Here is a 15,000-nt window from a genome sequence, read left to right on the forward strand (position 1 = left end):
CAACAACCTACTGTCATCTTGGGTCATTTCAAAAATAATTTTTGATCTTATTATTTACTTTTATTCTACCGATGACAAATCATTCGCTACTCAATTTGAAAAAAAAATATATCTTTCTCTCTATTTATTCCACAAAGTTTGCCCTCATTCTTTGATCTAAATCTTACATTATCAATTACATAGCCTTCATTCCCTTTCACAACCACTGTACATCATCCAATCGCCTTCACGCATTGGCTTCTTTTTTGAAATTCGTGTTCAAACGCTCGCTTCTTTGTCAACTTCCCGTTTTCTTTTGGTCTCGTTATTTACTTTATTTATTATTATTTATATTATTATAGTTTTCATTTTATTTTATCTACTTTTTTTTATCAATTATATATATTTTTTTCGCATCCGACCTAGTTATGGACCAAAAGGTCTCCTGTCGGCATGCTCCGCCTTTGTAATCCTTTTGTAATCCTTTGTTCTCCCGTATATAGTCATAACTCCAGGTGCCTCCCCTCCCCCCTCCCCACCCTCACCCCCACCTCTGATGGCCGATTTCTCACATAAAATAAAACATTCCAAGAGAAGCACTCAAAGAGAATTTTCTTGTTTTTATTTTTCCCACTCCCTGTTCTCGGTATATATGCACAGGTGCCTCTCCCGACCCATCCCATACGTCAAACTTTTCTCCCATACAACTCTTGAGCAGTTCTTAAGTACTTTTTCGCGTTTTTTTATGTGTATATATTTTTTTCTTGTTCTTAACTCCTTCCTTGCAATGATGCACATCTTAGACTTTATTCTGGCGAGTGTCAGTTGAATTCATCAAACTAGCGTTGCTGAGCGTTATAATTTATTTATCTATTTATTTTCTCTAGCTATTATTTTGTGACTATCCAGTGTAAAGTGTATTTCTACATTACCCACAGTAATGTAGAGTATATATCTAAACACATCGAGGTGAAAATAGTTTATGCCATTACATTGTGTATTATAATTTCACTCTAATGTAAAACGTTGCAAAAATTAGAATTGCTTGTCCTTATAACGATATTGCAAGTCATATATCTTTAAGGAATCTTTTACATCCGAAAGTTCCCAATATGTGGATCGAAAAATATGTTTCTTTTATCCATAATTCCTGTATTTCGAAAAATTTCTTTTTGAATACTGGATAATTTCTAATCCCAGGAACTTTCCCAAAGAGAGAATCATTTTTACTTCAATTTGAATCGTCATGTTATTGTGTTCAGTGCAGTACGGGTTTGGAGGGTTCTAAGACTTGGAGGTTTGACTTGGAGGATTGAAAGACTTGGAGGTTGACTTGGAGGTTTGACTTGGAGGGTTGCAAGACTTAGAGGTTGATTTGGAGGTGTTGAAAGGTGCCACTTGATACTACCTTACCCCTTCCTCCATCCGCAGGTCACCCTCTCGCTCCAGATCGCCCTGGTGGCAATGGCCTCCGTGCACGGGACCCCCGTAGCCCAGTCTCTTCTGCAAGGCTACGAAGTTCAAGTTCCCGAAGTAGGCGTCTCCGAAGTCTTCAGCGTCCCGACCGTGCCCACCGTTCCCGTGATCACGCCCGACCGGTTGTACAGCACGCCCAGGAGGGAGGAACCAATCATCACTACCGCCTCACCTTCCGTCAGGAAACTCTACGATACTCCCACAGAAGGGACTCTCCTGGACTCCATCTTAGCCAGAGCTGCTCCACCTGCTACAGCAGCTCCACCCGCTCCACCAGCTCCCCCGGCTCCAGCGGTATGTAGCTCTCCATACAGTTCTTGGGTTAATGTATGTGTACATATGTAAAGAAATGTGTAGAAATGTGTATTTTGATGTATACACCTGTCCACTTGTCCTTACATCTATACGCATACATTCGCATGCACATACACTCAAATAGACGTACAGTTTGATGCATATATAAAATTTCACTTAAATGATCACCAAAGTGATTTTCTGTACTGAGTAATTCTTTTTTTTTAATTTCGAATAATGGTAAAACCCAACTAATGTCAAAGACGTAAATTGTACACATTATTTTTCTCTCGTCTTTGTCCACAAAGGTTTTCTTAGGTGAATGAAATCATCTTGTTTTAACCAGAATAAACCCTTTGAATTAAAAATCACCAAATTCTCCCTAAGAGGTTAAAACTCCCTTTGCCCACTCCCACTCCCACTCCCACTTACTCCCGAAAACGCACTCCCCCTAAGCTCCCCTTTCACTCACCCACTCACCCATCAGCCTCCTACAATTTCTCTTCCCCGTCCTCCCCCCCACTTACTCCCAAAGACAGCTCCCTTAACCCCCAACCCATCCCCCCACTCAGCTTCACACTCCTCTTCCTCCCCGTCCTCCCCCATTTACCCCCAAAAACAACTCCCCTAACCCCCAACCCATCCCCCCACTCAGCTTCACACATATCTTCCTCCCCGTCCCCCCCCATTTACCCCCCACCCCTAGCCTCGACCCACCCCATCAGCCTCACACAGTTCCTCTTCCTCGCCGACCCCTCCTCGCCTCACTCCAAAGTTCTTCTCTTCACTCGATCTCAGATGGTTGGAATGCCTTACGAGTTCGAGTGGTCGGTCAACGACATCGAGAGCGGGAACCAGTACAGCCACGCCGAGTCCTCCGACGGAATCATCACCCAGGGTGAATACCGGGTTCTCCTCCCCGACGGTCGTACCCAGGTCGTCATCTTCTTCGACAGAGGCAATGGCTACGAAGCCGAGGTTACTTACGTTTAGATGTTAAGGACCGTAGATGGTAAGGATGAGCATGGGCACAGCTGGGGTTAGCGATAAGACTGATAAACACGTATATGTAGTACGTGTATATGTATACATGTATATGTGTATATGTATACGTGTATATGTATGTATATGTGTATATGAATATGTAAACTTCAGCTAGCGACGGAAGAGTAGGGATTTCCCACTTGAACGCGGGTCGTGTATTGTGGGAAAAGAATAGCGAATCATCACAGCACCTACGAAGAGGACGTCGCTGTTAGCAGCTTGGGGGAGCCGTCTTGGCAGCTGGAGAGGTCCTGACAGCACACTGTCAAAGCAGCAGCTTCTAGTTCTTTCCGCAGCTGCAGCTCTCTTGGAGAAAAGAAGAAAAAGAAAAAAGAAAAAGTTTACGCGATGAGTGGCAAAACCGCGGAGACTTCTGTGACCACAAGAAGGTCAAAGGTCACCCGAGACTTGGTGGTAACCTTTGTTGGATTGTTATGAAAAGGACCAGAATTTGGCGGCGCTACATTTGCTAACGTCAACTGTACAAGACGCGAAAGGGTCTTGGGTTGTCAGGTCAGTGTTTGCCATCACATAGGGGAAGTCATCTTAACTTCATGGAAAAATGCAACCTCACGGACACACGCGCACGCACACACACACACACACACACACACACACACACACACACACACACACACACACACACACACACACACACACACACACACACACACACACACACACACACACACACACACACACACACACACACACACACACACACACACACACACGAATACACGTATACATGTAACCACGCGCACATGTGTGTAGATAAATACATGTAGGTAGTTATCATGCTGCGCGCAAATCCTGAGGTAGGGAGGCGTAGTTTTCTCTTCGGATTCTTGCCTGTCAGGAGAGTTCCAAGGCCACTCCAGCTGTCTGACACCAGCTCCCCTACCCAGTCACCATCTGAGCCCTCTGTCAGCTTTTGCTGACCCCAGCTGTGCCTCGATGCGACAAACGTTTCCCGAGAACCGCCTTTGTCTACAAACGTTTCCCACGCTTTTGTTGTTTTTCATCCTTCGCGCAAACGACGCTGACGTCATCGCCACCGAATTTGATACTTCGAAGAGGAGGAGAGAAGTTCTTTGTTCTTCACGTGAACAAGAAAACGAACAGCGATGATACGAAGTGACTACGCTACTCCCCCATCCCACCCACTCCCTTTACTCCAACCACCCTCTACCCCGTCGCTCCTCATTCCCACATTCCTAATCCTCCCGCCTAACTCCTCTTGATCCTAGTCATCAAGATTTGTTAACTTGTTAGCCTCTCTCCATCTGGTATGGACTCTTTAATTTAGGTTTTTTTTCTTGTTATCAGAGATTTATTACGGATTTATGGTGTGATTGTCTATGTCCCCTGTCCCAGCCCTCACCCCAACCCAACCTCAGAGAAATAACAAGTTTATTAGATGTGTAAGGCTTTGGCATGGTTGGTTTGGTAGCTGGTCATGGCTCCTAAGTGCAGGGCACGTTTCGAAGTCGGGCCGATGCTGAACCAAAACCGAGCTAACATGTTAAATTGCGCAAATAAAATTTACTGTTACACATTTGTTCTGCTCTTTTAGAATTACACATATTTGCTCTTACGCTCACAGGTACACACACATAAACACACAAACACGCATACATATGAACACGTAAACACACACATCCACAACCACGCAAAAACAAACACGCATATACACAAATACACATGTACACACACACACACATACACACAAGCACACACACACACAGCCATACGTACACATAAACACATGTATACACAATCGCACATACACGCAATCACACGTACACACAATCACACGTACATACAAACACACATACACACAACCATACAATCATACATTCATACAATCACATGTGTAGACAACACACTTACACACAAGTACACGTATACACAGTCACACGTACACACAACGACATGCACACACAATCATATGTACGCACGACCACACGTACACAGAATCACACGTTCGCACGTCCACAAACACGTGTATACACACTCACACACATGCATGTACACACATACACTTTCACACGTACATCTTCATAAATGCTTCACTTGCACACATTCATATGTATCCACACACACACACACACACACACACACACACACACACACACACACACACACACACACACACACACACACACACACACACACACACACACACACACACACACACACACACACACACACACACACACACACACACACACACACACACACACAAAATTATATACAAACAAAACTTGCTGTCTGAACAGTCCGCCCGCAAATAAATATAAATATGTGTATGTATATATATATATATATATATATATACATATATATATATATATATATATATATATATATATATATATATATAGTGGACATACACTGCACTTTTACATCAAACGCACACAAAAGCAAAAACAATATTGTTTCAACTCTTCACGCTTGCAAACCAGTCACATAGATGAACAAGAGCAAAGACAACACAGCTATAGCCTTTATAATTTCATGAAAAAATAAACAAAAAATATGAATATAGAATTTTAGTTTTTCTTAATCCTTGGATGACACCTTGCTTGATGCATTGACAATGTGCATTTATGGTAATGATAATAATTACCTCGAGGTTTACTGACTGGAGATCTTTAGAGACTTACTTTCTCAGAGGCAGATACGCTGTTTAGATGATTCAAGGCCGAGATTTATATCTATATAATTATTCAGAGAATATTTTCTCTCGGGTTACATTTCATGTGGAAATCATCAGCCGATTACCCTCGTCTGTCTAGATCAGTGATCACCAAACTATGGCCCGCTGCCGCACTGTACATGTCTTTTTTTTCTTTATGATTATTTTTCTAAAATTTTCGGGTAAATAAATTTCTTTGTTAATATTTTTGTTTGTCTTTATTTTTTGTGTATATTGTGTGTCTTTTTGTCTTTATGATTATTTTTCTAAAAGTTTTGAGTAATTAATTTCTTTGTTATCTTTTTTGTCTTTATTTTTTGTGTATCTTGTGTTCTATGTATAGGTATGTGAATATGTTGGTTGTCTGTGAAAAAAAAAATCTAGAGACCCCCTGGTCTAGATCTTTGTGAATGTCCATTTGATTCAAGTGTCCATTTGCTATGCCATAGATCTTGATACCGTCGACAAATTTGGATACAGTAGGTTGAAATCCAGTCTGTGTTGTTGATGTGTAATATGAACAGAAGTGGACCCAGAACGGAACCCTGAGGAACTCCACTCGTAACTCGTTTCCTTTTACAAGTTTTGGCATTCAGAGCAACTCGCTGTTTACACCCTTCATCACGTCTGAATTTTCTGGTGAACTTTTATTTATTCATTTATTATTTTATCTATTCTTTATTTCTTATTTCGTATTCGACTGGCCGTAAGGCCTTTTTTCTTTTCTTTTCATTTTTTCTTTTACTTTTTCATCTTTAGATTGAAGGGCTATTCGTGAAGAAAGTTTTTAGAGTATAAAAACGACTTCTCAACTTCTATAGGTCTAGATAATGCACTAAGAAGAATATTAGCATTTATTGATGTCATAGATATTCAACTAGACAAAATGGTCATTATCACACGAACCATATTCTAAAGTTATGCTCATTAACGACAAAGAAAACGGAGTGGTTCTTTCGTTTTCTTCCGTCCCTCTATCTATACAACTCAAGACTGAGAACAATAATGATTATCTGCAATTGATAGTCCTGAGAGAGACGTCAGAGAGGACCATCTCCCTCCCTTCCGTCGCCTCTATTTGGAGGTGCAACCCTGAGGGGCTGGCACTCGGTTCCCGGACCGGTTCAAGACTACGACGAGATCGAGCACCACCCGGGGGTCCAGACTCCGTTCGAGTGTGCGGCCCCGCTATCGTCATTCTTTGGGTCATCGGCAGGAACCATCTGCTCGGCTAGGAGTTCGAGTTCGACTTGCATATAGGCGGACAGCTCCGGTAGAACCTCGTATAGGTTGGTCTCCTCATTGGGGTCAACTGTGAAATTAGAGATTCTTTTTTTAGACCTCATTAGGCTCAGGTCAGAGTGTCCTAAAGAACATAAGAACATAAGAATGAAGGAGACTGCAAGAGACCATAAGGCCTACGCTAGGCAGCTCCGTATCCATCACCACCTGTCATCCCCATCCATAAAGTTGTCTAATCGTTTCTTAAAACAACTGATAGTTTCAGCGCTTACTACATGGTTACTAAGTTTATTCCATTCGTCGACCACCCTATTAGTAAACCAATTCTTGCCTATTTCCTTTTTAAATCTAAATTTGTCCAGTTTATAACCATTACTACGAGTCTTGCCCTGTTGTTTTAATATGATGACCTTGTTTGCATCACCCTTGTTAAAGCCTTTGATCCACTTGAACACCTCTATTAGATCACCCCGCACTCTGCGTCTTTCCAGAGAGTGTAAGGTGCCTAAGCCTCTCTTCGTAAGGCAAATTTCTGAGTCCATGTATCATTTTGGTCATTCTTCTCTGTACTGATTCTAGTGAATTGATGTCCATTCTGATTATGATAAGTACGGATAAAACAAATCTAAGATATTTCAGTCTATTCTACTGTTGTTTCATATGCATAAAGACGTTGTAGCCTATAGTTGCGGATGTACACGTCTTGTATGACTTCTCTAAGCCTCATAAACAGGAGCTCATAATTACTTACGGTCAATATCATAGAGATGAGGTAATGTTCTTTCGCCTCTCGTGTTGGTCATCCCGACCATGTACTTGAACTGTCCTCGCCTGTAACAGATAACATATTCCATTTCTGACTTTTTTTTTCTTTTTCTTTCACTTACATTAGAATTTAGTCAGTTGTGATACAACATACATAGTCTCGTTAATGAATTGTGTATATTCAGAAGTTACTATCTACTTGTAGTCCTTCACACTGTCCATTTGCTAAGCTTTCTGTCTTCTCGTTCAATCTTTGCTGTTCATTTTATATACCCATTTATCTTAAAACCAATGGCTTCTTCCCCCTTATAAGGTGGGTAGCCAGTCGGAGGACGTACCCACTCCCATCCAACCCATCCCATCCATCACCCATTGTTTCCATCCCCTCGTAGCTTCTTGTGAGAGGGAAACAATGGGGATATGTGCCTGCCTCGACTGATTACATACCTTTCATGCAGAAACCCACTCTCCCAATGCACTTACCGAATGGCTCCTTTCAACGTATTGTCTTCAAGAAGCTCAAGATTATAAACGAACAGGTTTCTTGGTGGTGGAGATTCTCCTTTTAGGGCCTTCCATTGAGAGAAACCATCATTCTCGTACTTTACTTTGTGTTCTGGAAGCTTCGGGGAAGTGGAAGCGGCTTCCAGTAGAGTGTTGTACCAGTCAGTGACATGGAAGAGTCCTTTGTGCGTTCCAGGTTGCAAGAGTGGGGAGTGGACGAAGGCTGATGTCTTGGTGCCTCCCTCCCACACACTTCCTTTGTTTCCACGTAGGGGCTTATTCCTGTCTAAGTGAAGAAGGAAGTTATATATAGTTTAGTTTATACTCGAATTGTGGGTCGATGTTTCTGTTTGAAACTTAGCCCAGATTTGCAGTAGACTTTGTTATAAAAGTTTTGCAAGTACAGAGATGAGAATATAGGTTCTAGCATACTTTTCCGAAAAACTGTCATATCTTGTACAATATTCACACCTGGCGTGCGAAAGGATGTTCAGCTCATTCACGAAAACTTGATCAAACCATATATTACAAGGCAATTACCAGCAGATTTAAACAAGTGTATACTGTGTAATGATGTTCCACAATTGGTACTCACTGACGATCTGGAGGGGACTAGTTCTTAGAGTACAGCGTGAACTCAGAGCTCCCACATAACCACGTATAAACCATCTTATATAAAGATGTTTGTGTGTTGGAATATATGCATATTTACCTTAACATGTGTTCCTTTTATGTTGAACTTCGTGTAGCCCTTGTAATGATAGGTTTACGAGTTGGCAATATGATGATATTGAGGTGTGTGCTATGATTGACAGATAAACACGTACTAATGTTAGATTTCGGTGCTCCGTTGTCTGAGGTGAAGACGATGATCGTGTTGTCGTAGAGGCCTTCTTCTTTCAGGGCGGCGACGATCTGACCAACGACATCGTCCATGGCTGTCACCATCCCGTAGAGGACTTTCTTGGTCTGCGTCATGGTGTCGGGGTACATGTTCGAATATTCTTTGGGCACCTGAAGAAGGGAAGAGAGAAGACGTGGTGATTAGGTGTTGTTGATGTAGATGATGGTGGTTGATGTGATTGGTGATTGTGGTTGTGGTTGATGTGGTGGTAATTGTTGTTGTGGTTGGTGTAGTGGTAGTTGTTGTGGTTGATGTGATGGTAGTTGTTGTTGTGGTTGGTGTGGTTGGTGATTATGGTTGATGTGGTGGTAGTTGTTGTTGTGGTTGGTGTGGTGGTAGTTGTTGTTGTGGTGGTAGTTGTTGTGGTTGATGTGATGGTAGTTGTTGTTGTGGTTGGTGATTGCGATTGGTGTGGTGGTAGTTGTTGTTGTGGTAGTAGTTGTTGTTGTGGTTGGTGTGGTTGGTGATTGTGGTTGTGGATGATGTGTTGATAGTTGTGGTTGTTGTTGTTGTGGTTAGATATTGTTGGTGCCCAGTGCCACTCGAGGATTCACACCTCAGCTGTACAAAATCACTTTTGGCATTTGTCGGAATATGTTTATGATTTGTGAAACTCGCCACTGCATTCAAAGGGATAAAGTTCGTACTTCTAAAACAACATTTCATAGAATTTCACAAACTCCATAAGCTACACTTATGAAAATTACCGGTCGATCTTATTGTAGTGGTGTACGTACGTGCTAGGGGGTATTGTACGATTGTCGTGCATTGTACTTGTGAATAGATTGGGAAATACATGCTAATTTGCCTCCATGGTGTAAACGTGTATTGTAATTGTGGTGCATGTCGCCTTGTGATAAATACATTGTTCGGTACTTATTTGGTTTCAATTAGCCACCCTAATACATTATAGATAAGCCAATAATCTAGATCAACTCAAACTAGAAAATCAGGTGAACATCAGCTGTTTTCTTATCTGAGGTAGAAAGCGTTCGCTAGGTCTAGTGAAAGACGTTTCGAAAGCACGGAACTGAAGAACCTAGCGAGATCGAGAGTTCGAAGCAACTCACCTGGTGGGGTCCGTGGACGTTCTGGAAGGACATCATGAGGAAGAAGGGCTTGTCCGGGGTGCTCGAGGCGTTCCGAATGATCTCCAAGGACCGTTTCGAATAAAGTTTCTGAAAAGCAGAGTGGTCTTCGGTCATCGTCTCTTCTCTCGTGTTAATGGTTTGGGCTTCAGTCACCAACCGCACCAGAAAACCCGCATAAACTTGTACACACATATCCTCACATGCACGCACACACCTTCACACCCCTCATGCACACACATACCCGTGCAAACATACCCGCACACACATATACCCGCACGTACACTCCCGCACACACATACACATACACACATATACCCGTCTTTTCAACCACAAATCACTTTTAATACCATGCCATCGCAGTCGAGACTGAGAGTAGCTCGAAGGAGGCATACGTTGGAAATTGAAACGTGGTCGAGCCGAGGACTCGAGCTCGGCTCATCCATGACAAAGCGGCAGTGACTTAGCCCAATACGCGTAGTGCGCGTACTCAGCATCATGATCGTACTTACTGAGGAATAGGTGCCTTTGGCTGAATGATCAACTTCCTCCTGATCCCAGAAGTCGTAGCCTGGAAATCAGATCTGGTTAGAACCCATTTCAGAATGTTAAAGTGTTTATTTCAGGATTAAAAAGTGTTTGTTTCAGGATTTAAGTGTCTATTTTGGAATATAGAAAAGTTCATTTCAGAATACAAGGGTCCATTTCAGCGTGAGTGTTAATTTCAGAACGTAAAATTGTCTATTTCAGGATTTAAAAGTGTTTGTTTCGGGATTTAAAAGTGTCCATTTTGGAATATAAAGCAGTTAATTTCAGAATACAATGTCCATTTCAGCGTGTAAGTGTATTCATTTCAGAATGTAAAAGTATTCATTTGAAGGTATAAAAGCGTCCATTTCAGAATGTAAAATTGTCCATTTAAAGAATTTGTTTTTGTAAACGTTAAGGAGTCTTCTGGTGTCCCTCAATTCATATCCTAGTGTTGACATAATATTCTGTGCCACTGAGGAGAGATGGGGATAAAAGAAGATGTGCTGAAGATGTTGAACGTACATTCACACACCCTTCCGATAAGGTGAGCCACTCTGAAGGTATTATTCTGGCTATCCTTATACGATTTTATTCACTTACCGTGTGACCGTATGTGGGTGTAATGATCTTGGGAACCCAGAAGGTACCCATTGAAGGTATCAAATCCTCTTCGTGTGGGCGTGTAAGCCCAATCGCAGAAGCCAAGATGCCATCTGTCGAGAGTCATCTAGCATTAGTGTGTGTGTGTGTTGGGGTATATGTGTGTGTGTTTATGTGATTCACCTTGGTCTTTGGATCACGTGTTCGACTCGTGATCGACAGCTATTTCCCTCCCGGAAGAGAGCTCAGAGTTCGTATGACCGATCTATGGGTAATGCTATGACCTTACACGCACACACACCCCCAACTCCTAGCCCACGAGAGTTGGAGTAACGACACGAAGTGCAGCGATACTGAAATAATTTCAGCCCTGGGCAGGATTCGAACCAGGTACCGCCGGCACCCCCCGTACTGACAGTCTGAGACTCTACCAACCGCACCACCGAGTCGTGTGTAACATAGTTTTCTAAAGCACTTTCGACAGCTCTAGATGATTTACATAGACAACAAATAGATAAAAGGAAAAATTAAGACTCACTTTCCGACCAGATGTGTAGCGTATCCGAGATCTTTTAATCGCTCAGGAAGAAGTGTCTTTTCGAGTGTAAGTCCTGTCGGCTGCAGAGGGCTGATGATGCCGGTCTGGAAGAGGGCACATGCGCACGTACGCATATATTTCCTTTTGTACAATCTTGTGTTTATTCCCAGAAGTATATGATATAGTTCTACGCATGTGCGTGGAATTAATGAACGCTGGGTATTTCCTTGGATGGGGTTGTCTGATTTTACCCATCTATTTATCTATTTATTTCTAATTTATATATTTTTTAACTGTCTGACGAGCTTGTGTGATTTTTTTTATTTCATTTTACTTATCTATTAATTTTATTTGTTTATTTATTTATTTATTTATTTATCTATTTATTTATTTATTTACTTATTTATTTATTTATTTATTTTTTATATATTCTTTTATTGTAATTTTTCGTCTTACCTGCCTACCGATCTTGTAAGGATAGAAGCCAGTCATAAGCGCGGCTCGGGTCGGTGTACATACGGGTTGAACGTAGTGATTCTCCAGCTTAATCCCAGAGTCGTAAAGACTCTGAAGATGAGGCGATATGATGTCAGAATTATGCCAAGATACGTCATTCCAGCCTGAAATTTTTTTTATTATTATTATTATTATTATTATTATTATTATTATTATTATTATTATTATTATTATTATTATTATTATTATTATTATTATTATTATTATTATTATTATTATTATTATTATTATTATTATTATTATTATTATTATTATTATTATTATTATTATTATTATTATTATTATTATTATTATTATTATTATTATTATTATTATTATTATTATTATTACTATTATTATTATTATTAATATTATTATTATTATTATTATTATTATTATTATTATTATTATTATTATTATTATTATTATTATTATTATTATTATTATTATTATTATTATTATTATTATTATTATTTATTATTATTATTATTATTATTATTATTATTATTATTATTATTATTATCATTATTATTATTATTATCATTATCATTATTATTATTATTATCATTATGATCAACATTACTATTATTGTAACTATTATTTTTGTTATTTCTTATTATTATCATGCATTTTTATTATCAGGAATTAATCGTCATATCTTTTAAGAAATGTTTCTGTCACTTATTGTAAAATTTGAACAGTGAAACTTGATGGCATATTGAGCAGATGTATAACAGAAAGTGTAGCCGTCTTAAAATATTCAATTTCGTTGAACTGAATTATCCTGCAGCGTTTTAGGATTTTGCCATAACTGCCAGATTACCTTTTTTCAATCGTTTTTATCAAAATAATTTCTTAGAATGAAATTAAACATGTTTATTTATCAAGATAGGTTTAATAGTGACTACAGTTAGTTTTCCTAAAGTAAACAAAATTGACTAGTTGAAACTAAGCAATATATATATATATATATATATATATATATATATATATATATATATATATATATATATATATATATGCGTGTGTATATGTGTGTGTGTGTGTGTGTGTGTGTGTGTGTGTGTGTGTGTGTGTGTGTGTGTGTGTGTGTGTGTGTGTGTGTGTGTGTGTGTGTGTGTGTGTGTGTGTGTGATCCTGTAATGTAATACTACAGACATACATATATACATACAGTACGTTGCCCTAAATTACTGAAATGATTGAAATATACTAATGCCACCTCGTACATAATCATGCATAAAACAAGGACAGGACACTGCAATACTTTTACTTTACCCAGATCGTCGACCAGAAGGTACACAATATTAGGCTGGGAAGCTCGTGCTAAGCTCTGCTGAAGGAGCAAAAGCCCCAACAACACTAGCCAACGTCCCTGGAGATCCATCTGTACCATTCCCAAGAAGACAGGATTAGATATCATGTGTATTTGCATGGTTTGGGGGTTAGGGGGTGACTACAAAGTATTGTAAAATCATTGCCAGCCAGTCCCACACTGGCTGGTAATAATGACCCTCGGAACCTTCCAATGATCTCTCTGAAAGGAAACTTTGGACAGTTGTCTGCGTTGTTTCAGCGTGGGGTTGTTTTTATTTCACCAGCTTAAAGTTGTGAGGAGAGAAGATCAGTCGCCGGTTGCCAGTGCTCCATGTGTGGAGAGAGATTCCCTCAGGGCTGCACTTCCTGAGGGTTGACAGGTTTGAATATGGGTAGTTTCCTTGTCGATATGCAAGACTTCTACATACAAGCAAGTACCTGCTATTGGTTCTATGTATTGTTTCTTGTTTATATTAAGTTGAGTATATGTTGTTGCTCATTTGTCCGGACCAAGCACAAGGCTGTCTTTGCCTAAAACGGCGTTGCTAAATTTGAGTCCGTCCTTTTTTTTTTTTTTTTTTTGTTATTGGTATTTTTTCTTTCATTTTTATACAGAAAATTTCAGTCGCTCGGACCCTAACCCAGAGGTTGTCCGGATACCGGGAACTTCATCATGACAACGCACTACTCTGCTCCACTTGTTCTGAAACACTTCAGTTCCGGTAAATACTATTTTCCTTATTTCTTTAACTCCGATATTCCTGCTCGGTTTGGCTTGCACGTTAAGTTTCTGTCATGTTCTATCAATATTAAGCTGGTGGCATAGTCGGCTTCCAGTCTCGCATTCGCTTGCTTGTGAGTTCGAGTCCCGCACTCCTTTCCGATTCCCGGCAGTGACCGTTACCTTCCCCAACTGTCCAAGCGCATAAGACAAAGGTGACGGCTTCGGCCGTAGCTATTTAGTACCTCCTGGCGTAGGCTCCTCACTATCGTTTTTCAACAAATTGGTATACGTTGTCCGTTATGTTCAAGTTAAGAATAAATGGTCTCATCCGACCAAAGACAGCGATTCCATCTTGAAGGAAATCTCCATTGTTCGGTTTCCCTTCACACTGAAATCCGCCCCTTCAAGCGGATAAAATCCTCTGTCCTTTGGTTGAAGAAAATCCATAAATAACATCAACGTGTCCAAGGATATTGATCCTTTTTAAGAGACTTTAGGTAACAAGGGGCCGTCAGGGGATCCAGCTCACACTCGATGTCTGGACATGGCCCTAGATATCTGACTATTTTCTACACCTTTTGACACATGTGGAACTAGCCACCGGCGACTGATCTTCTCCTTTTACTACTTTCAGCCGGTGACAAGAAAACCGTCACACACTAGTACATCACAAACAACTGTTCAAAGACTTTTTTCCAAAGAGATCCGTGGGAGGACCCGAGGAATCCTACAAGATAGTGTGGAGCCACGGGTTTAGCGCTAACTCAACCTTGAGACAACAGTCGTTGTTATTGTAAG

At 40.4% G+C, this 15,000-nt stretch overlaps 2 protein-coding genes across 3 annotated transcripts in view; both read right to left on the minus strand.

The window, feature by feature from the left end:
- Window positions 1–15,000, minus strand: part of LOC143024356 (histone-lysine N-methyltransferase SETMAR-like) — a 213,640-nt gene that overhangs the window by 183,597 nt on the left and 15,043 nt on the right. The gene's annotated exons all lie outside the window — the stretch shown is intronic.
- The window catches only part of LOC143024919 (arylsulfatase B-like), an 8,844-nt gene continuing 178 nt past the window's right edge, over window positions 6,335–15,000 (minus strand). Inside the window, exons 1-11 of one of the 2 annotated variants that reach the window (XM_076184384.1) lie at window positions 14,934–14,958; window positions 13,440–13,548; window positions 12,123–12,286; window positions 11,667–11,770; window positions 11,129–11,241; window positions 10,510–10,568; window positions 9,980–10,087; window positions 8,833–9,019; window positions 7,985–8,291; window positions 7,488–7,567; window positions 6,335–6,806 (exon numbers count right to left, since the gene is read on the minus strand). In XM_076184384.1, the coding sequence (XP_076040499.1) occupies window positions 6,625–6,806; window positions 7,488–7,567; window positions 7,985–8,291; window positions 8,833–9,019; window positions 9,980–10,087; window positions 10,510–10,568; window positions 11,129–11,241; window positions 11,667–11,770; window positions 12,123–12,286; window positions 13,440–13,548 (1,413 nt within the window). In that variant the 5' untranslated portion in view covers window positions 14,934–14,958 and the 3' untranslated portion in view covers window positions 6,335–6,624. Of the gene's footprint in view, window positions 6,807–7,487; window positions 7,568–7,984; window positions 8,292–8,832; window positions 9,020–9,979; window positions 10,088–10,509; window positions 10,569–11,128; window positions 11,242–11,666; window positions 11,771–12,122; window positions 12,287–13,439; window positions 13,549–14,933; window positions 14,959–15,000 lie in introns of those variants that run through there. The other variant, XM_076184383.1, reaches the window with a different exon arrangement.

The sequence above is a fragment of the Oratosquilla oratoria genome, chromosome 4, assembly GCF_046742065.1.
Source record: "Oratosquilla oratoria isolate Oo_2021 chromosome 4, ASM4674206v1, whole genome shotgun sequence".
NCBI lineage: Eukaryota > Metazoa > Arthropoda > Malacostraca > Stomatopoda > Squillidae > Oratosquilla > Oratosquilla oratoria.